Here is a 26,990-nt window from a genome sequence, read left to right as displayed (position 1 = left end):
ATTTATATCATTTATATAATAAATATAAATTATATTTAAATTAATGAAAAATTAATATAATTATCATATGTAATAATTATTAATAGTCATTAATCATAATGAAAATTGCTATTATTAAATTAATACTTAGTTTAATATTACAATAAATTGATCAATTTGATTTAAAAGATATATTATTAGAATTAGCTATTATAATATCTTATATAAAGTATCATTTAAAAATAGTTGTTCTAGTGGTAAATATAGGGTATTACACACTAGTGTTGTCAAAAGTACCGGTACTTTGGTACCAAGTCGGTACTGTAATTTTGAAAATGTGACGATACCAGCATTTCTTTAATAGTCAAGTTTATTTGTATAGCGCATTTCACACTCTGGTGATTTTTTTAGTTTCCCTTTTTTCTGGCAGCGCAAAATCAAACATAGCCTGAATGTGTGAAGATAAAACTCGCTCTTCAGACCTTTTACAACAAGTGTCAGCTGCTTGTAACATCAGGAGATAACATGAAGATATTATGCTCGTGTCCCTGGAAATAAAAAACGAATGTTTTTTAAAATAATATTTAGCTTTCTTATTAGGTTACCATTATTTACGATATTTATTTCATCGTTTTACAGGCTGTAGTGTGTCGTTTCACTGAAGGAATAGCTCAAATAAACACGCACGTCTGTTTCAAAATGGATGTTTGATCATTTGTTTATTTTTTTTTATATTTCAAAATTTATTTATATACACACACAAACATACACACGCTCCAAATATTTATATGTATGATTACCATCATATTTAATATGTTTTTAAAAATAGACTAGTTAAATAAAATAGTAAAATATTTAAAGTTTTTCCTGTGGTACCGAAATCGGTACCGAGAACTGTAAAATTTTACTGGTATTGGTACCGACTACTGGAATTTTGGTACCGTGACAACACTATTACACACATAATTGTGTGTGCTGTGTCTTATAATTAATAGAGTATCGTGTTGTTAGCTTAGCAACATGCTAATGTCAAACTATTGGAATCATTAAGTCAGTCGTCTTCTGTTCACTTTATGTGAGGAAGACTGTTGCCTATATAGGGAGGAGGCAGCTGTCGGTGTTATGTGTTCATGTTCTCTTTGTGTTTTCCACAGACTCTCTCCTGGCTCAAAGACAGCGTTGCGATGGCTACTCAAATTTGCAGCTTGGCCGGACCGAACGGTTTTGACGCAGCCAAGAGGCGTCAGGCCTCACTGGAACAGGATATCCTGTCCAACAGAGCCAGGATAGAGCTGGTCAAGAAGGTGAGCGCAGCTGTCAGAGTGTGTTAGCGCAGTAATGTTCGCTGGATTTACGCAACAAGTGTGCATAGATACTTCATCTAACTCTGACTTTATGATGCCTGGGGTTGTTTTTGTCCATTGATAATGCAAATTAAAGGAAATTAAACATGATTTAAGTTATTTTGTAAAAAAGAATAAAAGCTGTTACCTCCTAATGAAATGAAATCTTCAGTGTTTTTGTATATATTAAATACTGTTCTGTTTCTTTTTAATATTGTTTATATTTATCAAAAAAAAAGTAATATAGCTTGAGTATAATTAGCTGCATTTTGTCAGGAACTTGTAGAGAAGCTAGCTGCTTTTTCAAAGGGCTAGATTGACCATAGCCATGAGGAGATGAATAGAGCATTTGTTTCCATCCAGGAGGGTCACAGTCTGGTGAGGGCTCAGCATCCCGGCAGCGTCAAGATCCAGGAGTTTCTGAGTCAGCTGGAGGTCCTGTGGGACGAGCTGAAGAGAAGACATGAGAGGAATGGACTGGTCCTGAAGGTGTCAGAGGAGCTCAACTACAGGGTACATGTATATCTAGTGTTTCTTTGAATGTTTAGAATGACATACCTTCTGTTTGTGAAAGGAAGTAGTATGCACTATGTATACTGAGCATAATATGTCATATGCTTAGCATGCAAGAAATGCCCAGATAACCTACTACATTTGCCAGAATGCACAACTAGAGCACACTGTGTGGAGTACTGGATCCCTGAAACAACACTGAGAATCCATTTCCAGTGTGATAAAGGAAGTATGATCAATCATGATGACCAACACAATATTAGGAAGGTGGTCATAATGTTTTGCCTGATCTGTGTATATCCCTACATTGTGTAGTATACAATCAGAACAACTTGTATGGAGTATTCTATCCCACAATGCAATATAGCAAATTATAAAACATAAGTCTGCTCTGCCTCATCAGTGTATTTGTGATTTGTAATGCATATTTACAGTATAAAAATGTGACCAGACAGACCACAGCAGCTTTGTGTTCGATTGTGATTGGCAGGTGGTGCGGATGCTGCAGGCTTTGGCCAGTCTGGAGGCGTGGCTGGAGGCGGTGGAGCTGTCAATCAGGCAGGCGTCACTGGCCGGAGACCCAGAGTCCGTGAGCGTGGCGGAGCAAGAGAGCTGTCAGCTGGAGCAGGAGCTGGAGGCCAGAGGACTGGAGCTACAGAACCTCAGACAGGAAATAGATCATCTGAGCAAACAAAGACATCTTCATACTCAGCTGCTTCCTGCACGACTGAAGGACGTGGAGAAGAAGTATGTGCTGCCAGTTCAAGATGGACAGATGTTGCTTACACTGGTTCAGATGTATGAACATCAGTATTTCTTTCAGGTTCAGCAGTGTGCAAATGGCACTGACCCAACAGAGCTCGGAGCTAAAGGACACGCGGATGCTCACGGAGTTCCTGGAGAAGGTGGAGCTTGAGGAAAGTCACTACAGCACCTTGGGACAGGTTTGATTTTTGCAGTTCATTTACATTTATGCGATTGGCAGATGCTTTTATCCAAAGCGAGGTGTACATTTGATCAGTTCATGCATTCTCTGGGAATCGAACCCATGACCTTTGCCGTTGCATTTGAGCTCGGTTCATTTCTAGCATTGATAATTGCAGCTTTTCAGACTTGTTTGCAAAGGTCATGGACATCAGAGATAAAGTGTGCCATAAAAATATAAGGTGATTTAGTGATAACCAGAAAGGTTGCTGGTTCGAATCCCACATGGGACGACAATCCCTGATCCACACTATAAGATAAGCTGCAAATTTAGTATGTTTTATAAATTATATTTATAATAATAAATTAATATAATATGATTATAAAATGCATATTTATAAAATAACTGTTATTCACTATTATCAAATTTACTTTATACATTTTATTATAAAAATATATTATTATTATTATTAAAATTATACTTAGTTACTTATACTTATTAAAACCTAAGTTTAGTATAAATATTATTAGAATTCATTCAATAACTTAATGTATCAGTAAAAATACTTATTCTAATTAAAATATAGGTTATTTTACCCAATATTTGTGTGCTATGTATTTTTATGATTATTACAGTATCATGTTGTTAGTTTAGCAACATGCTGATGTCAAGTTTTCTATAAAAATTTCTAATTTTTTCAATATTACAATTAAAATAAGTAAAAAGGTGAACTTTGCACCACTTTGAACAAATGAATAAATGGACATTAAATATTGATTTGAGTTTAAATGATTTTATAATGTGAGATGAAGGAGACTGGAGACTGAGATATGAAACATTAAACTAGCATAGATATTAAACAGACTGTCCTATCCAATAAAGGCAAAAAAGTCCAAAAATATAACTTTAACAAATTAAATAGTTTAGTGTCATTCATTATACACAAAAGTTTTATCAGAATGGCATGATTGACCAGTCAGAATCGAGTATTCTAGAGAGCTGCATAATGTCAGACTTATGGTAGTCCAGCCTTTTTGTTTGATTTCAACTAATTAATATAATATTATTATTAAATTTCTGTCATTAATTACTCAATCTCATGTTGTTCCACACCCGTAAGACCTTCCTTCATCTTCAGAACACAAATTAAGATATTTTTGATGAAATCCGATGGCTCAGTGAGGCCTCCATTGACAGTAAGATAATTAACACTTTCAAACACCCAGAAAGGTACTAAAGTCTGAAAAACAGTTCATGTGACTACAGTGGTTCAACCTTAATGTTATGAAGAGATGAGAATACTTTTTGTGCACCAAAAAAAACAAAGTAGTGACTTTATTCAACAATATCTAGTGATGGGCGATTTCAAAACACTGCTTCATGAAGCTTCGAACCTTTACGAATCTTTTGTTTTGAATCAGTGGTTCAGAGCGCGTATCAAACTGCCAAAGTCACATGATTTCATTAAACGATGCTTCGTTACGTCACAAGTGTTTCAAAATGTTTCAAAATTTCAATGGTTCATGTGACTTTGGCAGTTTGATACGCGCTCCGAACCACTGATTCAAAACAAAAGATTGGTAAAGCTTCGAAGCTTCATGAAGCAGTGTTTTGAAATCGCCCATCACTAGATATTGTTGAATAAAGTTGATTTTTTTTTTTTTTAATTATTTAAAAAAAATTATTATTATTTTAATAAAATTATTATTATTAATGAAACTTGTTATTAAAATTATACTTAGTTTAATATTATTACAATAAAATACTTAAAATAAGTTTTTGATCAGAATAGCATGATTGACCAATCAGAATCAAGTATTCTAGAGCGCTGCATAATGTCAGACTTTTTGTTTGATTTGAACTAATTAATATAATATTATTATAAAATTTATATTTATAAAAGTATAAAATAAAACTATTATCAAATTTATATAATATTCTACTTAAATAGTATTATAAAATTTAAATGTTTAAATGCAAAAATAATTATTATTATTAATGAAAATATTGTTAAAATTATACTTAGTTTAATATTATTACAATAATATACTAAATATAAATATTTGATCAGAATGGCATGGTCGGCCAATCAGAATTGAGTGTTCCAGAGAGCTGCATAATAATGTGAAACGAATGGTAGTCAGTGTTTTTTTTTTGTTTTTTTTGTTTTTTCTAGCTGTTAAAGCAGAAGTCTAATATTGTACTGTGTTCCTCCAGCCCCTGTGCAGTGAACTTGACTCTGGACCGTCTCTTCTGGGCTTGCCGGGGAGCGGACATGATGAGCCCCTGATGGAAACCATTGGAAACCCTGTAAAGGAACTCAGAGAAGCTGTGGAGATGCTCAATGATACGGCACGAGAGCGGGGCCGCTCGCAGTCACATGACCAGAGCATCCAGGAACTGCTCACCAGGGTGTGTAGAATTGGAAATTAATTCTATCAGATTAACTTTTCAATGTTTATGTTAAGGCAGACCTGGCAAGAAAGCATTTTGAGAATATAAGCGTTCATTATTCTCTGTGCTATTCGTCTCCTCCTCGTTTCCCAGCATGCCATGGTGTCTGAACGCGTGGAGCAGTGTCTGCAGCGCTGTGCCGAACTAGCCGTAGATGTGCTAGAGATGGAGAGTGAGATGGCTGTGAGGTGTGAGCCGGATCGCTGCGGTCTGGATGGCCTGCAGGAGTACCAGGACCAGCTGGAGGTACGGGTACTCTGAACATCAATGCAGGACTACCATAGAAAAATGTTGCAAAGTAAAAGTGTTTAGGGGGAATCCCATAAAACCTGTCAAGAACGTGCCTGACTCGTATTTCACCTTGTTTTTAGGACCAGTAAGATATTTTGCATTCCTACCTTATTTTTTTTATGACAGTTAAGCACATTTTTATCTTCATACTCTTATTGCTGTGATGCAAACGTCATTTCCATCATGAAAATTTTTCCACCATTTTGAATACTTTTTCAAACTCCTCCTAGAGCATTTGTCCAATTTGCATGAAATTTGGTAAATAGCATCTACTCACACTCCAGGCAAAAAGCTAATAAAAAGATTTTTGATTGATCCGTTCTCATATAGCGCATTAAAGAAATTGATGGCGAGCACGCAAAAATGATGTTGATGCTGTATCTTCGCAATGATTTGGTGAATTGACACCAAACTTGGTATATGTCATTACAGGCGTGACTTGGGGTACATGCATAGTATTGTCACAGCGCCTACTGGTGCAGAGATAGGAAAAATGGCTATTTTTGCTTATAACTTTTGAATGCCTTGTCCTAAAATCATGAGGATGGTCTCCTTAGATTCCCTGAGGAATGTCGAGTTGAACGATATCCAGTTTTCTTTGGTCGGCCATTTTGAATTTTGTCATAAAATGCTTTTACAAATGCATGAATACATCATTATGAAACTCTGTATGATTCATCGAGGCCATGTTCTTGAGAGGACCTGTAAAGTTTTAGGCGCCCCCTAGTGGTCAAGAGTTATAATGAAATTTATGAAAATGCTTATAACATATGAAAAATTCAGCATATTGTCATTTAACTTACATAATTAGATTTGTTGGCTTATGCCAAGTTCTACGATACCAAATTTGCCATATTCTACCATACTTGTTATCCGCCATATTGAATTTTATTCAAAACCCACTTTTTCGAACTCTTCCTACAAAATTTGTCCGATTTGTACGAAATTTGGTAAGTAGCATCTACAGATACTCATGACAAAAAGTTAATAAAAGATTTTTGATAAACCCAACCGTTGTTTTATACTGCGTCAACAAATTTGACTGCGAGCACACCAAAATAGATATGCAGCTGTATCTTTGCAAAAGTTTTGTGTATTGACACGAAACTTGGTACATGTCATCACAGGCATGACTTGAGGGTGCATGTAAAGTTTCGTCATAGCGCCACCTACTGCTCAGAAGTTATAAACCATGTTATTATGTTATAAGTGCCTTAACTGATACAGCATTATCCTAACCTCATGAACACAGATGTCCATGTTTTCTGCCCTTATTCGGCTTGACCCGGTAATTGCTGCTTGCAGCTATATTTTTACATTTATTATTATTATTATTATCACAATGGAATTCTGTTGAAATGATTTTATTTTGTGAGGCAAAAGAGACTATGGAGTGATATGAGACATCAAACTTGCTTAAATATGTAGGAATAACAGATAATAATACAGTTTAGTGTGTTTTTACACAGTTTGACCAATCAGAATCGAGTATTCTAGAGAGCTGCATAATTTAAAAATAGAGCTGTTTTATTCATGCAGATTTTGTTGTGGTGAAATGTGACCTGGACATGTTTTCATGGGATTCACCTTTTTGTGCGGTTGTTTATTTTTCAAAAAAGATCATTCCAGACAGCAACCAAGTGTTTTTACAAAACAATAACACATCCAAAGCATTTACACCCTATGAGAACAGGAAGCATCTTGTTTGCCGGGACTCTGTGACCTCGCAGTGTTGATTTAATGGAAATGACTTTCTCCCATTTGTTTTAGCACATTGTTTCAAGAATCTGTTTCCTGTTGTGGTTAAAGTTTGACATCCACTGAGGCTCAGCCAGACCCTTGTTTTGTTCAATAGATGTTAATGAAGTCAGCCTCGATGTGTAAGCCCACACATGACTTTATTATCCACACAGGACTCCATTGTGTCAGAGTTTTTAGGCATTTATGAAGTGTATTTGTATGTGTCAGTGGATTAATTTGTGACTGCAGCATTGTGCATTGTGGGGAGCTTTGCAACGCAACCTCAATGGCGTGCGGAGCACAAACACACACAGCTGTCTGGAAACCCCAAAGCGCAAGAAATGACCTAATGGCTCATACTAAAATAGTTTGACGCTCATGCACAAGGCATCTGACAATCTCTGTTTGATCTGAAACACTGAGCGGCTTGATTCTTATTAAGCCTTTAGCACTTTTAATTACATTCAGAAACACTGTCAGTGATGCCAGCATTGCATATGTAAGGCATATGGTTCCTTTTAGGGTTTATGCAGCCAAAATAGCACAGGTAGTATACCATTCTGAACTTACACATGGGCGTCTTTTCTTTCTCCAGGCTGAATATGGAGTGTTAAAGGAGGAGGTCGGGGCTATGAAGAGTCTGGCAAGCCGTTTGTCAGATGTTTGTCCAGAGAGGATGAACGCTGTAGGAACTGAGATTCAGACCTGTCTGCACGCCTGGGAAGAGCTCGGCAAGACTGTGGCCGAAAACAAGAAGAGACTCCGGCAGTTTGGGCACCTGCGGCATTTCTTTAGGAACTACCTGGCAATGATGTAAGGAAATGATGAAACTATAAAATAAGACCTTCTTTTAATTCTCATTCTGTTAATGTTAAAGATTCATCTCACAAGAACATGGCATAATTCTGTTTTTTTCCTGAATATCTGCACAATTTTATACAACAGTTCAATAAACAAGAAGTTAAAGAGGACCTATAATGCCCTTTTAAAATATGTAATATAAGTCTCTGGTGTCCCCAGAATGTGTCTGTGAAGTTTCAGCTCTAAATACCCCACAGATCATTTATTATAGCTTGTTGAATTTGCCCCTATTTGGGTGTGAGCAAAAACACGCCGTTTTTGTGTGTGTCCCTTTAAATGCAAATGAGCTGCTGCTCCCGGCCCCCTTTCCAGAAGAGGGCGGAGCTTTAACAGCTCGTGCTTCGGTCGCTCAACAACAACAAAGCTGGAGAATCTCACGCAGCCAAAATGAGGATTGTCAGTAACGGTGTTCAGCCTTACATTGTTCAAACCGGAGTCGACACTGATGGAGAGACTCAGGAAGAAGTTACAACTTTTAGAATGAAACTGGACGTTTCTGAATGGTTAGTGGATAAATTTATGTAGTTGCTGTGGAGTTGATTCAACTCATCGACTAGCATGTCGTCATGTTAATCTTTTGTGCAAATCCAGCGTTGAATTGACCCTCGTTTGTGAAGCAGTCCGGCGTAAAATGACGGCATGTCAACAACACTCTATACAACAACTCTTCCTCTTCTCTAAAGCAGCCCAACATGGCCTCACCCTTTGTTGCGTGTCTCGGGGGGGGTTTATGTAAATTTTGGGGTTTGTGATGTCACAAGAGGAAGAAGCTTTGTAGTCCCTACCGGCCGTTTGTTGTAGTCCTTAAAAAGTGATTTCTGTAAAAGAAAATATCTCCCTTTGCATTGAACTTTGAGCGTCGTAACTTTGCAGATGTTGTTTATGCTCAAACAGAAACATTACACACTTAAGTTAAAAAAGTGAAATCATAATCAAGGACCCCTTTAATATTGTGCCCCTTTAATCTAATGCAAAAATGGTCCTAAAAATAGATGCAACATATAATTTCTTAGTTCTTTTGATTTTAGGGTGAAATGTGACCTGGACATGTTTTGGTGTGATTTACCAGGAATGTTCTACGAATTTATTTGCAGAGCTTGTTTTATTAATAATGTTTTATTTATTGATGGGAGATGTCTGTTCACATTGTGTTCTCTTCATGCATATGAAGCAACGTCTGGTAAGCATCATCTTGAGCTGTGTGTACTGGCCTGAAGCTCTTGTCTTCATCCGTCTGCTGTTCATCTTCTCTCCCACAGCTCTTGGACAGAAGACACCCGCTCCTGCATTTTCTCAGAAAGTGCTCTGCGTCAGAGCCGAGAGAACCAGGAGCCTCTAGTTGAGGTTCTGGATCGGCAGATTGAACAGAAGTTTGAGGAGTTTGATCAGCTCACCGTGGCTGGAAAAAAGCTCTTTGGCGACGAGCATCATCTTAACAAAATGGTAGAGTATGTTTTGCATAAATATAAACAAAAGAACAATCACAAATAAGATTTCTTTAAAGATGTGTCATATTATGCCATTGTTTTGTTTTCTGGCTCTACTAGAACAGGTTTTCATGCTTAAATGTTCATTATTTTCCTAATATTCTCCATTGTTGCAGCTCCTCTCTTCCCAGTCTGTCAGTAACGCTCTGTTTAGTTCCTGTCTCTATGAAGCCCCTCCTTCTTACAAGCACAATGTGCTCTGATTGGTCAGCTGGACTCTGGAGCAGTGTGTTGTGATTGGTCAAGCACTTTGAGTGTGTTTGGGAAATGTCCCGCCCCTTACCATAACTGCCAGTTTCAACACACTACTAACTAACTCAACCAGGCCCCGCCCCTTTATTCTGCGTATGAATTATTTAAATGAGGAATATTGTGACGTGTTCATTCCCAGAAGAAAACTCAAGCTTCAGGGAGTTCAGAAACAGTGACACTGATATTCTCTATATCAGTGTCACTGTTTCTGAACTCCCTGAATCTTGAACTCCCACTTTTTCAAGCTCAAACAGCAACATTACACACTAAAGAAAGTTGTAAAAAAAAGCATATGTCCTCTTTAAAGGAATAGTAGTTCAAAATTCACATTTCCTGATAATTTATTCACCTCCATGTCATCCAAGATGTTCATGTCTTCGGTCAAAAAGAAATTAAGGTTTTTGGGGAAAACATTCCAGGATTTTTCTCCATATAGTGGACTTCAACAGCTACCAATGGATTGAAGGTCCAAATTGCAGTTTTAGTGCAGCTTCAAAGGGCTTTACATGATGATAGATTGTTTTTTCCATTGCTCTTTGTCTTGTACAGATCAGAGAGAGGATGGAGGAGCTGAGGAGCATGCTGGGATGGATCCTGGTCCACTGGAGGGCTCAGAAGGATCAGCTGTTGAGCAGACAGAAGGCTGAAGAACCTCAGACAGATGCCATTTACTCTGAAGCCACGGTCTGCACCTCACAACCACAGGTAGAACACATTCATTGATGGTTCGTAATTATCATAAAAATGGTCCCAGAATATCCCAGATATGTATTATTATTATTTCATATTTCTTTCTTTTGTATGCAAAATGTGGTCTGGCAAATCCTCAATAGTCAGTTTTCATTAGATCGACTCAGTCTCCTGCTAATTCTGCCATTTTTCAGGTGGAAACCTCAACCGAAGTCTCTCAGAAGAGAATAGAAAGTCCCCCTGGTGACATGGAGGATAGTTTTCAGCACAGTTATGAATATGAGGTGATGAAGAGTGTCAGTCCTAAAGGAAGCGATGACAGCAGTCATTTAGAGAGTCCGGATTCACCGTACCTGGTGCTGAAGGAACCCAGTCCCTCCGCTCTAGGAGGCACCGTCAACCTCATCCTCAGCTTCAGTAACTCCGGAGACACACAAATCCAGGTACAGGCGCCTGGCAGGGAAAGTGGCGTGCCGGTGCCGGAGCCTGTGCACAGGGTGAGAATAATTTAAACATCACCCTACTGACGATGACAATCACTTATCAGGGCTCCAGACTGTGACTAAATGGTCGCATTTTGCGACCTTTTTTTTGCCAGTGCGACTACATTTTGTTAGAGGCCACACTGGTGTGACCACCACATTGCTCATCTGATAAGAGCTGCCATTTCTGTTTCATATGAGAAATCAAACGGCAAACGAAACAAAAGTGAAACGAAATAGTGCTATTCGTTTGAGCTGTGCAGCGCGGACCGTTTATCAGCACTGAGCAATAATAGACAGCGCAGATCTTGATCACGTGACACTGCTTACTACACACCACTGTAGTATTTCAAATTTTGTAATTTTTAAAGAAATTTAAACAGTAAATACTGTTTTGTGGCTCTTTAATGTGTCGTGACAGATCGCTGTAGCGCCTCAGTTCAAGGGACTTGTGAACCGATCATCTTTTCCTACTAGTGAATTTATAGCATCAAATAAACATGAATGAACATCAGAAGGAATGTTGTTTCAACCGCAGGAAGATGTCAGGACCATTTTTCAAATTCAAGTTCACCAACGTTAATCTACTAAATCCAAGGACATAACTGTGGATTTGGTGTTATGATTGGTTAGGTTGCCTGTCAATCAAATCCCGGCAAAGGTTCAGTTCTCTGCTATAAACCACAGGTATTGTGGAAACCAGGAAAAACACTGTGCCACGATCAAGTTAAGGCTTTCCAGTCCACAAATCACCATGGATTTAATGTAGTAACGCTTACTGAAACTGGTATTGTGGCAGAAATACTCAAATCAATGCTTTTAGTTATTAATTTCAGGGTTCATGCAAACTTTTGAAATTCCAGCACTTTTCAATAACTTTTTAAAGTGCTTCACACTTATTCCAGCACTTAAAAGCTCTAAATATTATAAAATTTTAATGTTATTTTTAATGTAATGACTTGTAAAACTAAACGTTTAAAGATGAAGGAAAACTAACACTTCTAGGCAAACAAAAAGAAATGAAATTACCACTAGATGGCAGCAGAGAAGCACTTATTGACTCCCTAATATATGGAAAAGTAGGAAAAGTCTCATGAAAAACAAAAACTTCTTCAAGTTGTGACTGAATTACACAGAAAGCAAGTAAAGAGCACTCCTTTTAAAATCACTGAAGCTGTCAGTCAGTTCAGTATGGTAAATTTAATAATTGTAGAATATTTACATTTTCTCTCAAATGTTAGTCTGGAGCCCTGCTTATGCACTAGTTTGTGTTCGATATCCCTCTCAGTCTCCTTATATTTTCCTTCTCTTTCCCCAACATCGTTCTCTGTTTTATTTTCTTGTACGTTCTCCTTCAGCCTGCTGAGTCTCACTCTTCTGCCTGTAAAAGCTTTTGGAAGCGCTGCCAGGGGCTTTTTGGTAGTTTAAAGCGAAAGAAAACGATTTATCGACACAGTGCAGAAGAGGTAAATACAGTTGGTCGGTGGCCCTGCATGAGAAAACAAAAACATGGTACTGTGTTTGTGTGCATGAGGACTGACTAACACCGTGATTTTCAGAGGAGAAATCATCTCATCATATCATTTGATTAAAATTTGATTACCGAAGCATTGCAGTACATCTCAAAATCGTTGTATAATAGTATGCTATTCTGAAAAAGAGCCACTGGCCTGATCATTTATTTGTTTGGTGGTTGGAAACGCAACAAAGCCAGAGACTTTGATGGAAGAGGGGTCGCTGTGGTTTAGAGGAGATTGCAAACAGGTATAGGCAGGTAATGAAAAGATGACTGAGGAAATAACCACTTCCACTGCCAGTATATGGGAAGCATTAGAAACCGGGACAAGAAACTCTTCCAAGACACACATAAAGCCTCATTTCAAACATTCGGGTTGTTTACAAAACTGTCTTTGGGAAAGTTTTGAAAGTAATTGCAACAAAAATAAAAGTGTGTGTTTCTTGGAATGGTTACAGGGGCTTAAAAATATAGTAGCATATAGTAGCCATAAAAGGATTTGCAGTATCCTCCTTTTATTATGTCTTTAGGGTCTGTGAAGTTTAAACTTTGGTCAATAGTAGAAGTTATTTTGGAAATTTTGGCCGTTGCTGTATGTTTACAGCTCTCAGATTTTTTTGAAAACATCATGAGGATTAGGGCTTGTGGGAAGTTGTCTAGCTGCTGTCATAGCGTCTAATTTTAGATGCATTTTGATATCTGTCTGCAGGATTTTTTAGTTATTGTTTTTGACCCATGTATCCTTGTATTGTAATAAATTAGGTTATGACACCCAACATTTTAGATACCAGTGAAATTTAACAATTCTCGAATCCAATTTTGAAACCACAGCTAAAACTACTAACTAATTAAATTTTCAAAGATTATTAGACAAATTAAGAACAAAAGAACAAATAATTAAACTACATGCAATAGCACAAATAAATAAATACAAAAGAACAAAAATACAAATTATATAATCAGTGCTTTTAAGGTTTTTCAGGTTGGTCTAACAGTTTTCAGGTACAGAAATTGAATAAAGTAATCAAATGTAAAATAACACTGCATATAATATTCAATGTACAAATTAAATAAAGGTTGATTCTTAATAAAGTTACAAAAAAATATTCAGTTTTTTTTTGTCTTTTTTAGTTTGATTAACATTAAAAACACAGACAGCTGCAGGAATATTAGGCTGCTGTCACTTTAAGACTAATGCACGGATCCAATAATGATGCACATGCGTTCTTTCCCGCTTTAACTTTGTGCAAGGTAAATAAGAGGATGACACCTAGTGGAGAAGACTAGTAATAAGATTAACGTCAATCAGATATTATGTTCAATGTTTGCGGAAATAAATAGGGAAAAAAATGATTTGTGGCTTTTGAGAATTGATATCGAATGACCACATTTTAAAAAACTATTAATCGAAAAAAATAGATTTTTTTGCCTAGCCCGACTTGTAGCCAATCAGCAGTTAGGGGCGTGTCCACTCATTAGGGGGGAGGTACCTGTGCTGTATGTAATTTGGGGGCGGAGCTATCAAGATAGGGGTGTGATCCTTTTGGGTAGGGGCGTGTTTGTTTATCAACAGCGTTTCTCAGAAATTGCTTACTGCACCTTTAAGACTAGAAATATACTTTATAATGAGTGTTAAGTTTTCAGAACTTATACAATAACTTTGCATGAGGAGCAGAGCAAAAAATTTGCATTTATTCTAATTTTTATTTATTCTCTTTGAACTGTTGCTCTGTCATGACAAAAGAGTCTGAAACCAGCAGAGGCCAGGGGCTTTTATAAGATGTAAAGATTTGCTGCAAATCAGTTGTTTTAATCAGATATGCACGGACAGAGAAAGGTGATAAGAGAGGTGATAAGATGCATGAAGTGGAGTTTTTCACTCTTACGTAAACTGTCTCTAAGCATGATGTAAACCCACTCATGACAGCAGCGCTGTGTTGAGATGTGACCTCACCCTTCGCTTCCCATGATCGCTGAGTTTTGAAATGGCTCCCAGCAGGAGTGGGGGGTGCTGGAGAAATTTGTTGTGAACTTTCTAGAAGGCCCTCTTGACTGGCCTGTGTGATTTATGGTCTGGGGCTGCCAGAGCAGCATAAGATTAGTCACGGGGTGAAAGGTCAAGCCATTACAGCTGTGTATGACGACATGTTTAGGAGCAGATGATTCTTATTAAAGCCCGGAGTTTGAAAAAAAAAAAACCCTAAGTGTGCTTGTGTAGTCGTGCTAATGTTATTTTGCATGGGTTCATGTTGTTCTCATGTAAATCTAATGGTTCTGGTTTTATTAGTGGTGTGACTTTTTGACATTAGCAACCATTCAGAGCATCTTAGCAATCACATAGCAACACCTTAGTGACTACATAACATCCACAACACCCTGGCAATTTCTTTACTAAATGTTAAAATTGTTTATTTTTCTGATTGCCAATGTGAATTCCAGCTTCTTCACGTAAGCAGTGAAGGAAAAGATGTTTCAGCATTTTAGTTGTTTTTATCATTGCAGAGCAATGTCATCATTCAGCAGTAACAAATGCGAAGCAACGTGTGTGTGTCTACGTTTTTGCTTAGGAATGCTTTGCTTGAGCCAGACACTCACAGAAGTGCTGTGTTCAGATACTAAAACACACTTATTTACACAAATGATTATACAAATGATCATTTTTGTGTAGCAGTGTTTGAATTATGAATTGCACTGGCCATAAAAAGTTTTTGGACACTCAAGCCACACTTAAATATGAATGTTATTGCATAAGATGATAAAATATCAAACCAAGTTGCATTTATTATAAAGATAACACAAGCATGGTCCAAAATGAAGACACATTGTGGTTGTGAAACATTAGTGAATGTTGATAGTTAATGTGATGGGCTACACCTGTGTGAACTTGACGAGAACGGATTTCATACATGCATTAATGACCTATTGACCAGCAAATATTGTTTGCAGATGTTACTTAATAACTTTTATGTAATGCAATGACATTCATGCATTTCTTGTGTGACCTAACTGTCCAAATGGTTTTTGGACCACTGCACATCAGATAATTAGCATGATGTATCTTTAAAGGGTGAAATTTGTATTGAAGCGTGATACTTATGCATGCTAAACATTTCATGCATGGGGGAAAAAAAAGATAAAATAACACTCTAAAACAATCTTTTCCTTGTGTTTTAGGTAAGTACTTACTTGCATGTTATGGAAAACAACATGGCAGTAGCCCCAGTGTATGAGAGCATGACGCTACCCCGAGACAAAGCCCCGAGGCCCTCTTCCTCCTCTCCAAGGACCTCTCTGTACGCTTTCTCCTCCCCTTGCACCTCTCCATACTCATCGTCCTCCACAGAAGACACCCTTCAGCAGGCCAACAACCCCTCTGTTCACCTCTTGCCAAAGAACGGCAACATCTCAATCTTCAGCAGCCTGAAGAGGAAGAGCAAGAAGGGGAAGAAGAAGAAAGATGACCGTAGACACACCATTCAGAAGATCATGGGAGAAGAGGTGTCAGAAGAGGCTGGTTTGCCACCTGTACATGAACCGGTGACATACGATACGCACACTTGGCCCCTGAAGGAAAGGAAGAAGCGGAAAAATGCAAGGAAACCAAACAGCGATGAAACTCAGGTCTTGGATTACATGAAGAACCCTTTGGTGAAAGACATAGATGCAGAATGTTCTGGAGAGGTTGGATCTCCAGTTCACAACACCTTAGAGGTTGCCACCCAAGGACATGTGAAGAACCACTGCAGGTTTCTGTCCTTGGGCTCAGTGATAAGCTTCGACCTGCCCAAGGATATGAGCCTTATCCCTAGCATTCAAGATGTCATTACAATTGGCCCTCCCGAGCAAAAGAAGACAGACTCTCAACACCAGGACTCTCAGGTTGATCGTCCAACACCTTTGAGCACCTTTAAAACAGCCCGCTCACCTCCAACGCAAAAAGAAGAGTCCAAACAAACTTCTCCAGGTGAAGTAATCCTTAGGATTGATTGTAAAGACTCCAAAAAGATCAGCGTTGACACTATTTCATTTACTGAAGATGATTTTCCTCCTCCACCTTCTCCAGTCATTGAAGACATCTCATTTGAGGTGAATCACCCCTCATTACTCCAACAGAAACACCTGTCTGGGATAAGTACAATGCCCAAAGAAGAGGTAGTTAGTTGGGACACAATGGGAACTAAACTTGACAACAAAGAAAACCACTATGTAAGTCCTCCAGAAGATGCAAGCCAAGGGATAGCCAACCACAGCTCAACTACAGCAGAGATTCATGTATGTCCTAGCATCCATACCTTGGTTCACAATCTTAATGGACACATCTTCCATAGGCCAACAAAGACCTCAAGCACTCAACAGTTGAGTCCAAACCATGCATCTCAGGTGGTATTGAACTTCAGAGCCAATGGAAGAGAGGACTCGGTGGACTCTGGTCACTCAAGCTCTGGAAGCTTCAAGTTGTGTTCAGAGGGTTTGTACATAGACTCTTCAGAGTGCCCAGTGCCCAAGAGGACCATCGGGAAGGTACCATCGCTGGACGCAGGAGTCTCCACCAGGAACTTAGAGTTCTCCAAAGACAAAAGCCTTACTTTATCTATTGACGTTGAGGATCAGGTTCACCCTGACCACCAACAGTTTGAGCAGGAAGAGGAGGAGCTGGAGGACATCTGGAACCACACCAACAGCTACCGACAGAGTCTAAACTCTGACATCATGTATAACGGCTACCAGGCTTTGACAGCCACCTCTTCTCCAGACCAGCACAGGGAACCCTCACCCAAAGAGCAAGCAGAACTCTTCAGGAAGTTGGTCACAGCCTCCGCACCCAATCTTCTTGTGGCGGAGTTTCGACTGCCACCATCTATCCAGTCTATGATGGGTTGTGGGAAGCAGCAGAACTTAACGGAAGAGAGGCAAATTCTGGACAAAGGGGATAGGAGGTCTTGGGCTGCATTCACTCAACAGGAACAGGTTTACAAACAGGTGACCATTAATGAAACTGCTTCAGATCTGGTGAAACTACCCGAAATAGAGGACCAGGAAAAGTATATCTACCATTATAGAGAGGAGGAGGAGGAAGAGGCGGAGGAGGAGAAGGAAACGGGGTTTCTGAAGGTGAGGTCTACAAGTTGGCAATTAATCCTGTCAAACCCTGTCGTTTAGGAAGTTAGAGGTGGCCAAATCCTGCTCCTGGAGAGCTAATGTCCTGCAGAGGTGAGCTCTAACCCCAATTAACCACATCTGAACCAATTAAATCAAGGTCTTCGGGATTACTAGAAACATCAGGGGAGGTGTTGGGTCAAATTGGAGCTAAACTCTGCTGGATGTTGGCCCTCCAGGATTGGACACCTCTGGTTAAAGTAGTTGAGCTGTTGACTTGTGCTGCCTTTGCAACATGTCAGAATGATATTAATGAGATGAGCGCCACCACAGTATTGTATTTAGCAGCGAGAGGATTTGGATTATCTTTAAAGGTATAGTTCAAAAATGATTTACTCACACTCAAGCCATGCTAGTTGTATATGACAATCTTTCAAACTTTCAAAATATGGATATTTTTCTTACAAAAGACCCATCGCTTTACTTCAGAAGGCCTTTATCAACCCCCTGGAGCCATATGGATTATACTTATGATGGATGGATGCATTTTTGGGGCTTCAAAACTGTTCCCCCAGTTCATTACCATTATAAAGCTTGGAGGAGCCAGGATATTTTTAAATATATCTCTGATTGTGTTCGACTTAAAGAAGATAGTCATATACACCTAGGATGGCTTGAGGGTGAGTAAATCATGGGATAATTTTCATTTTTTGGGTGAACTATCCCTTTAAGGCCAGAAAATACTCCTTGGTTGGCTGGTTTATGAGGTGACAGGTTACATTTCCCATCATTCAGTGTAGGAGCAAGTGTGCTCTATATTTTGTTGCTTTTGCGCTAAAAGTCTAAAGTAGGATCTTCCCAGGAGGATTGAGGGTTTTATTTGGAAACCTTTAAATGAAGTTGTGGCCAGCACATTTCATATCATTATGCCCATTTTTTAAGTTATGATTGGTGCGCATTTAATCTGTTTTTGTCACGGTACTTAAATGCATTGATATGTGTCCTCCTATCTCCACAGGACCAGTCCATGAGCCTCCTGTCTGTTCATATGGGATTGGATGGCACCAATGACTCTGATATCCAGGTACACAGAAGTTAAATTGCAAACAATGCTAGAAATGTATATGAGATTTACTTACAAGTCTGCTTAAAAGTTCTTCAGAATATTGAGAAATAAAAGACATTGCTGTATCTATTCATTGTGAAATAATGATTGTTAATTCTGAACTTTGACCGGTCTTTTTCAGAGCGGAAGACAAGAATGGGAATTGCCGTCTATGGAAGGTACTCTAGAGAGGAAACACAAACTACAGCTTGGTGGAAAGAAGGTAAACATCACAATTGTAACGGACTTAGGCTAGTAAGAGCTGTGCGTGTAAACCTCACTCCCCTGAACTCAAGAGGCGCTATAGCGACGGACGCTAGAGACTGCAGTCTTTAGCCTCCTTGTTAGAGTGCCCGCCTCCCATGGCGGCGACCCGGGTTCGAGTCCCGCTTAAAGCGGGCCATTCATACAGGAGGGGTTGCTCAATTGCAGATATTTTCTTCACACAGACCAAGACAAAAGAGCATTTTGTGTCACATGCCTCATGCTTTTACCTGTGGTAGATGTCGGTGTAGGTTATTTTGGTGCATTTTTAGTTGGTCTTTATGTAACCAATAAGCTAAATGTGCTATTTCAGGCACCATGCAGGGCGTGGAACTCTTATCATGCTGTGCTGTACAAACAAACTATATGTTTCTATCAGGACAGGAAAGATACACTCAAGGTAAGCATGATCTGACTTTGCAAAATGTTTTGTTCCTTTATTGCAAACAGACATCATTAGTTATATTGCAAGGTTGAATTGTGATTTGAATTACATTTAATGGCAGCTGTAAAGCAGCTAAGGATACGAGTTAACCCAAACGAGTCTATATTTGTACCCCATAGAGCTGTGTGACAAGCCTTCCTCTGAACCTAATTGGAGCAGTGTGTGAACCGTCACCGGAGTACACCAAAAAACCCAATTGCTTTTGCTTGAGGTAAATGATGAACAACTAAAGAGTTGTTTTAGTTACAGATGGAAGTAGTTTGAATCGCTTCACTTGTTTTACCATTTTCTCTCAGATTGCGTGATGGATCTGAGTATCTCCTCAGTGCCTCCTCCCGATTTATGATGAAGAAATGGATTCTTAGAATCCAAGCACATACGGGTATTATACCATTATACATATCTGCCTGTCTGTCATTAACAAATTGTCCATGCTGCATTATATGAATACAGTCATATTCAAATGAAATCCTCTCTCTCTACAGCATCCAGTGATTCTGTAGTGAATAGATCGACATGTCATGGGTCTTCAGCTTCAGAGATACTCCCGAGACATTCTCCTCCTATCACAGACTGTCAGTATGGAGATAAATGTCACTGCTCCATGAGAAATTATGTCACCACAACCGTTTTAGCACAGAGTCAGCCTGCCTCAGGCCGAACCAAAGAGATCATAGTCCACACCAATGATGGTCTGCAGATCCACCAAAGACATCAGGATCGGTTGCTCCCTTCATTCTCAGATGCGGGTCATTCTGGTAAGAAATTGTGTGTGCTGTAGACTGAAGACTGGATCTCTATCTATCTATCTATCTATCTATCTATCTATCTATCTGTCTGTCTGTCTGTCTGTCTGTCTGTCATTCTATCTATCTATCTATCTATCTGTCTGTCTATCTATCTATCTATCTATCTATCTATCTATCTGTCTGTCATCTGTCTATCTGTCTGTCATCCGTCTGTCCGTCATCTATCTATCTGTCTATCTGTCTGTCATCTATCTGTCTGTCTGTCTGTCATCTATCTGTCTGTCATCTATCTATCTATCTATCTATCTATCTATCTATCTATCTAACTGTGTCTGTCATCTGTCTGTCATCTATCTATCTATCTATCTATCTATCTGTCTGTCTGTCATCTATCTATCTATCTATCTATCTATCTATCTATCTATCTGTCTGTCTGTCATCTATCTATCTATCTATCTATCTATCTATCTATCTATCTATCTATCTGTCTATCTATCTATCTATCTGTCTGTCTGTTGTCTGTCTGTCATCCGTCCATCTATCTGCATTTAAGTTGACTTTTTATACTGAAATTTCGTTAAATGCTGCTGTCCATTACCGTTATATTTTAAGTTAATCGTAGTTGTATTTCATAAACCCTCATTGTTTTTGTTCCAGAAAAATGGCTCAGAGTATAAAATGTATCATTTGTAATAAATCTGTATAACTTTAGATGTTTCCTCCATAAGTAGCTTCAAAGTAGTTAGTTTAAAAAAAAAATAATTTTCTTAATCAGTATTTTGTCTAGTTGTAAAGTAAAATTTTAAAATAAATATTTAATTAAATATATAATTTATCTTAAGTATGCTAGTATAATGTATTTAAAAGCATAAACGAGATAAATATGGCTTTTAGTTTCAGAGTAGCTTCCTCAACACTGGCCACTAATGCAAGTAATAAATAAATATGTCTTGGACATCCAGAAGAGGGCAGTAGAGGACTCTGTGTTGAACATGAGCCGAGCTTCACACAGACATTATGAGGCATGGTCACATCTGTTTGCTGTCAGCGGCTTTCTATTTCTGGAGAAGCACTTCTATTCAGCTCTCTGAATTTTGTCATTTCCACCTTGGTCACATTATTTCTCACCTCCAGTACTTTGTTACTCACTTATACTGTCTGCCCTTGTATTGTAGAGGTTGAATGATTCATATTCGTTTTTTTCTCTCTGTAGAGGATGAGTTTGAGTCTCATGGTGAGTCTCTGAGACAGAAGTTGTCTTCTATGTCCACCATTCAGGGCTGGACCAGTGAAAAGAGACGCTCACACTCCTTTACCTCAGGTACAGCTAATACAGTCACAACATTTGCCATGTAAACAGGTCGTTCTTATGAAACGGTGCTATATAATGTAGTCCAAATGTAGTGACTCACAAATAAAACAATTGACTCCAAGCTAATGTTGAATAATATTCATCATGCAATGTAATTTATGTATACATGAATTTTATATGAACTTTAAACACTCATATCTCTGTCCACAGCCACATATCAGAGGATAAAGCCTGTAGCGCCCCCTTCAGGCAAAGGCCAGGACAGCAGCTCCAGCTACTCTGTGACTTTATTCATCGGAGATCGAGAGATGCCGTCCGTCTGTAAAAGCACTGCGATGGACGAGCCAAGCGGCGTCCAGCAGGAGTCCTTCTCCGATCTGCCCATGAGGAGCTACACGAGTCTCCCACGGCCACGGAACAAATCCGTCTTCAGGAAGTTCTTTGGGAAAAAGGAGTGACTGACACTTTTTGTGACACGCTGCAGGTCAAAGACCCTGACTGACATGTGCAGGACACAAGTTCTGAAAAACTTTTTTCTTACAATTTATTTATGGATTTGATGGCGAGAATCGTTTTTTGTCATTTTTAAATGAGATCTTGTATGGTTGTTTAATATTCACTTCTCACTTCATCAACCGTTTTAATAGATAGTTTAACCAAACATGAAATTTACTCACCCTCATGTTGATCAAAACTAATATGACTCTTTCTTTCATGGAACATTATTTTTACATTAATGGGTCAAAGATGAAAAATGGTTTTCAAGTATCAAAACAATAAGTGTAAAACAGCTTTGAATTGTTTTTCAGTACATCAGAATGGGTCCTGTTTAATTTTTGTTTTGTTTTTTTTCTGAGCAAAAATTAAATATCATACATTTTTAGCATGATTTATAGAAGACACCCACTAAAATGTCATTCAGTGTAATATTGTCAGGGATATTTACAACAAAAAAACTATTTATGCCATATTAAAGACTAATTACTTTTACCCCAAATGCTTAATACTTGTAATTTTACATTTCTAAACTTTGCCACTATCCTAGGTTTTGCCCATTTGTCAGCAAGATTTTTTTACTCATTTAAAATGCAATAAAATTTAGTATGCTCACTTATTCTTTTATATATTTTAATACACACAGGTCAGAATAAGTATGTTTTTTCAATTTTTACATAAATATAAGTGTTACACTGAATGACAATGGAACATTATTTCACCCACATTTTGACATTTTATTCTCCCAAAACTTATTTGAAACCTTAAAAGTAGAAGTTTTACTTGCATTTAATGTGCTTTCTGTGTGTATAAAATCACTTTTGTAAATTTCTATTGATGCGGACATCTAAATGTCTTTGACCCTTATGCATTTAGCAGACGCTTTTATCCAAAGAGGAACAAAAGAAATTTGTCACAGAGTCATTGCTCTCTGTGAATCTTCCCTTGGTGCTTTATTGTCATTTTGGAGCCTTTTGTTATATAAAAGGGGTGTCCAGTCCTTCTGGAGAGCCGCGTTCCTGCAGAATTTAGCTTGCTTTATCACACCTGCATGGATGTTTTAGCAATCCCAAATTACCCGGTTCAGGTGTGTTTAATTAAGGTTGGAGCAAAACTATGCATTAAAAAGTGAGAAGGACTGGACAGAATATTCCTCAAAAAGGGAAGGACACAAGAAGAGAGTGAGATATTTGAGTTTGCAACATCCAGAGGGTGAGTTGAGTTCCATTTATGGATTAATTCTTGCTTTAAACTCAACATTTTCCCATGCTAAAATTTCATTGTTGTTTTAAATGTGCATTAATGAGTGAAGTTTGCTGTGGACATGGTGACAGCTGCCATAATGAATCTACTGATATGAGACTTTTGATATCTAATGTGTTCAATATACCCACCACATTCCATTTGAGGTGGTCTGATGTGTTTTCACTTCATGTATGATCTGTTTTTGGCCTGAATTGCAGTTTAGTTTCAATCTGTCCAGTCATTGTTTATTTTTTATGAGGTTTTGGCACATATTATTTGTCAGCTTGTCATGTTTTTTTGTGTTGGTTTGAGTTCTGTGTGGTCTAGTTCACCCAAAAATGAAAATTCTGTCATTCATTTATTCGTTTTTTGGCAAACTATCCCTTTAACGTGTGTGTGTTTCCAAACTAAACATTTGATTCACTTATTGTAGTGTTGCTTTCTGTATTTAAACTAATGCAGTGTGTCATGTGCGTTTTTATAGGACAAAGTTTTTTATGTTCTGGGTCAACTGTATAATGTTTTGAGATTGGTGCGGCCTGAATGTTTATGACTGTTTTTACACAATTTTAAACATGTAATGCATTATTTTAGACATTTCGCAGTGGAAAACATTTTAGGACTATATTGATATGTTCAGTTTGTTAAAAAACAAAAACAAAGTAGCTGTATTGTGCCTTAAAAAGAAAATAATGTCATTATAAGCATTGTAAGAAAATAAGGTCATTACAGCAGTTTGAATGAGTTTTGTGGTTTGTGCAGTCCAGGGGTTAACTGGTTCCCCCGAAATCAAAATTTAAGTTTTTAGCTTTTCGTATGAAAATGTTAGCCTTAGGTTATGAATAAGCTGGTGTGTTCCAAAACAATGACAAAATTTGCATTTAGGAGATAAAACATACAGTCTCCCACCTCTGCTAAAAAGGATTTTCATGACATCACAACGCACTTCAGCTTCTCATTAAATCTTCTGTCCAATCAAAGGCATCAATCGTGACAAAAAAAACGGCTGGATCAAGCTAATGCACGTCTCTATAAAGCGCGTGTCTGACCGGAGATTCTAATGGCCACTGCTGCAGTGACGCAATTTTACCAATAGGCGATTGGCTCTTATTTAGAAGGCGGGGCTTATTCCGCCATATTGCGTGTTGCACTTTCTCCCATTCATAACAATACATGTGCACCGTCTTTCTATATACAGTAGTCAACGTTTGAAGTGGATCAAAAAAGTTCATCAAAGTTGTCCTAAGAAAAAGGTTTCAGGACAACTTTGATGAAAGGTTTTGATCCACTTCAAATATTGACTACTATATAAGGTCTTATCCGCAAGTCGGTGCAGACCACAAAACGTATCAGACCCATTTGAATTTTGCACAGAATGCTATATTTTAAAGCGATATGGAGGAGCTTAGAATGAAAACGGATGTTTTACCAAGCTCAACGGCTCTAGCCGAGCTATGATATAAACAAAACGCTATTGGCTATTTTTAAAAAGGGCTGTTCTATATATGTCCCGCCCTGTTTTCCTGTTTCAGTTGAAATTGACTGTTTGCAAAGACCCGCCCCCTTTATTTACTGTTGCTATGTCCGACAAGCTATGCTGCTCCCACGCCACAAAAAATACATTGCGGAGCAAAGAGGACACTGACAACATGTCGACAGACAAAACAGAGCAGGTTACCTTTGATATGAAACAAAGTCTCAAATTTTGTAGTTTTTAAAGAAATCTAAACAATAAATACCATTTTGTGGCTCTTTAATATGTCGTGACAGATCGCTGTAGCACCTCAGTTCAAGCGGCTCAAAACGATCATCTCTTCTTACTAGTTAATTTATAGCAGCAAATAAACATGAATGAACATCAGAAGGAATGTTGTTTCAACCACGGAAAGATGGCAGTACACCATTTTCCAGGTTCAAGTCCACCGACATTAATCTACTAACTCCCTGACTGCTTTGTCGGACAAAATGGCAGATTTGGCGTTATGATTGGTTAGATCGCCTGTCAATCAATCTCCCAGTGAAGGGTCAAGTCAACACACTGAATAACGCTGCGCGTTCCAAGGCACTTAAGTCAAAGACTTTATAATATTTCAAATCAGCAATAAAAACTGTCACATAAATGTTGTTTATTATGCTCAAATAGCCTTTAAAAAGCTTCAGGCTAGATGAGCCAATAAGGTTGTGCAATAAGACAATAATGACTTTACCAATCAACGATTGGCTCGTTTACTTAGAAGGCGGGACGTATTCCGCCATATTGTGCGTTGCAGTTTCTCCCATTCATAAATAATAGGAGTGAACATATTTTAAAGGAACTTTGCTTAAGTGGGCCTTTAAAGGTTATATCACAGTGAATATCTCCGTCATACTACTATTGTAACATGTCCACAAGAAATTAGATATAACAGTGGAGCATTTGTTGGATGGTTCATCTGACTGGCAATATCTGAAAGCATCTTTATATTCTTTGTAAAATGAGCAAAATGTGTTCTTTTAGGCAAAGAAAGTGGTAGGCTACACCTATTTGCCTTCATCTCTGGGATAATTCAATGGCCGCAGCTTCTCTCATACTGAAGAAATGCTGTTTGTTTGTTTGACGCCTGTTTTAACGATCCACCGGGCACACAATCACCTCCAATTCAACACACCCTCGTCTTTCCCTCTCCGATGGGGATTTCAAAACCGCTGATATGGCAACTGCAGATAAACACTAAGAAATCCTCCACAATAATCATTAAAAGAGCGGAGGAGATCTGAGCCTTCCGGCTCAAGCCCAAACCCTCAGAGGTCGATGCTGCGCTCGTGCGTTTGCATATGAAAGGCTGTTATGGCTGGAAGCTGGATGCCCCTTCAATCCCTTTAAGCTTTCAAAGAGTCTGCGCATACATAATTGGTGAGTATTTCATGTTGAAATGATAATAAGAGACGGTACAGTCGCCACAAAAAAAAAATGAAGCGCGAAAAGATGCCAAACAAAAGAGGATCCGTGGTAAATCCGAGTTTAAATTGAGAGTGCTGACAGCGGGGGGTGAAAGTGCGCAAACAATGGCTTTCACCACATGGTCAATGTCGGATTAGAATGCATTAAGTACTTGAAATGTGCCAAGTGCAAAGGGACGGACAGATTTTTTAATGGACCGTGTAGCATCATTCAGCAGCGGCCTATGGAAGTTTCCGCCATGAAATTAAAAAAAAAAAAAAAAAAAAGGTTATTGCCATATATATCTGACAATTCTGACTTTTTTCTCCCAATTGTGGGTTTATATCTCACAATTCTGACTTTTCTCAGAATTGCGAGATATAAACTCACAATTGCAAGTTATAAAGTCAGAATTAATAAAGTCAGAATTGTGAGTTATAAAGTCAGAATTATTAAAGTCAGAATTAATAAAGTCTGAATTGCGAGTTAAAAAAGTCAGAATTGCAAGTTATAAAGTCAGAATTAATAAAGTCTGAATTGCGAGTTAAAAAAGTCAGAATTGCGAGTTATAAAGTCAGAATTAATAAAGTCAGAATTGCGTGATATAAAGTCAAAATTTTGTGATATAAAGTCAGAATTGCGAGTTAAAGTCAGAAATAATAGTCATAATTGCATGATATAAAGTCAGAATTAATAAAGTCAGAATTGCGAGTTATAAAGTCAGAATTATTAAAGACAGAATTAATAAAGTCAGAATTGTGAGATATAAACTCGCAATTGCATCCAATTGTGAGGGATTTTTTTTTTTCTTAGAATTGTGAGTTT

The 26,990-nt window shown here is 38.1% G+C and overlaps 1 protein-coding gene across 3 annotated transcripts in view; it reads left to right on the top strand.

The window, feature by feature from the left end:
* LOC127524994 (spectrin beta chain, non-erythrocytic 1-like) overlaps positions 1 to 23,986 on the top strand; it is a 57,663-nt gene extending 33,677 nt beyond the window's left edge. Inside the window, exons 14-33 of one of the 3 annotated variants that reach the window (XM_051917151.1) lie at positions 1,134 to 1,283; positions 1,686 to 1,835; positions 2,326 to 2,582; positions 2,659 to 2,779; positions 4,978 to 5,172; positions 5,308 to 5,460; positions 7,841 to 8,058; positions 9,366 to 9,549; positions 10,395 to 10,550; positions 10,730 to 11,032; positions 12,376 to 12,483; positions 15,708 to 17,645; positions 18,649 to 18,714; positions 18,878 to 18,958; positions 19,313 to 19,399; positions 19,564 to 19,655; positions 19,741 to 19,826; positions 19,930 to 20,202; positions 21,407 to 21,514; positions 21,716 to 23,986. In XM_051917151.1, coding sequence (XP_051773111.1) covers positions 1,134 to 1,283; positions 1,686 to 1,835; positions 2,326 to 2,582; positions 2,659 to 2,779; positions 4,978 to 5,172; positions 5,308 to 5,460; positions 7,841 to 8,058; positions 9,366 to 9,549; positions 10,395 to 10,550; positions 10,730 to 11,032; positions 12,376 to 12,483; positions 15,708 to 17,645; positions 18,649 to 18,714; positions 18,878 to 18,958; positions 19,313 to 19,399; positions 19,564 to 19,655; positions 19,741 to 19,826; positions 19,930 to 20,202; positions 21,407 to 21,514; positions 21,716 to 21,963 — 4,974 coding nt within the window. In that variant the 3' untranslated portion in view covers positions 21,964 to 23,986. The remainder of the gene's footprint in view (positions 1 to 1,133; positions 1,284 to 1,685; positions 1,836 to 2,325; positions 2,583 to 2,658; positions 2,780 to 4,977; positions 5,173 to 5,307; positions 5,461 to 7,840; positions 8,059 to 9,365; positions 9,550 to 10,394; positions 10,551 to 10,729; positions 11,033 to 12,375; positions 12,484 to 15,707; positions 17,646 to 18,648; positions 18,715 to 18,877; positions 18,959 to 19,312; positions 19,400 to 19,563; positions 19,656 to 19,740; positions 19,827 to 19,929; positions 20,203 to 21,406; positions 21,515 to 21,715) is intronic. The other 2 variants (XM_051917152.1, XM_051917153.1) reach the window with 2 other exon arrangements.
* The last annotated feature ends 3,004 nt before the right edge of the window (positions 23,987 to 26,990 follow it).

This window comes from Ctenopharyngodon idella, chromosome 13 (genome assembly GCF_019924925.1).
Source record: "Ctenopharyngodon idella isolate HZGC_01 chromosome 13, HZGC01, whole genome shotgun sequence".
NCBI classification, from domain to species: Eukaryota; Metazoa; Chordata; class Actinopteri; order Cypriniformes; family Xenocyprididae; genus Ctenopharyngodon; species Ctenopharyngodon idella.
Note: the sequence above shows the minus strand (reverse complement) of the source record. Positions and strands in the feature narration are given on the sequence as shown.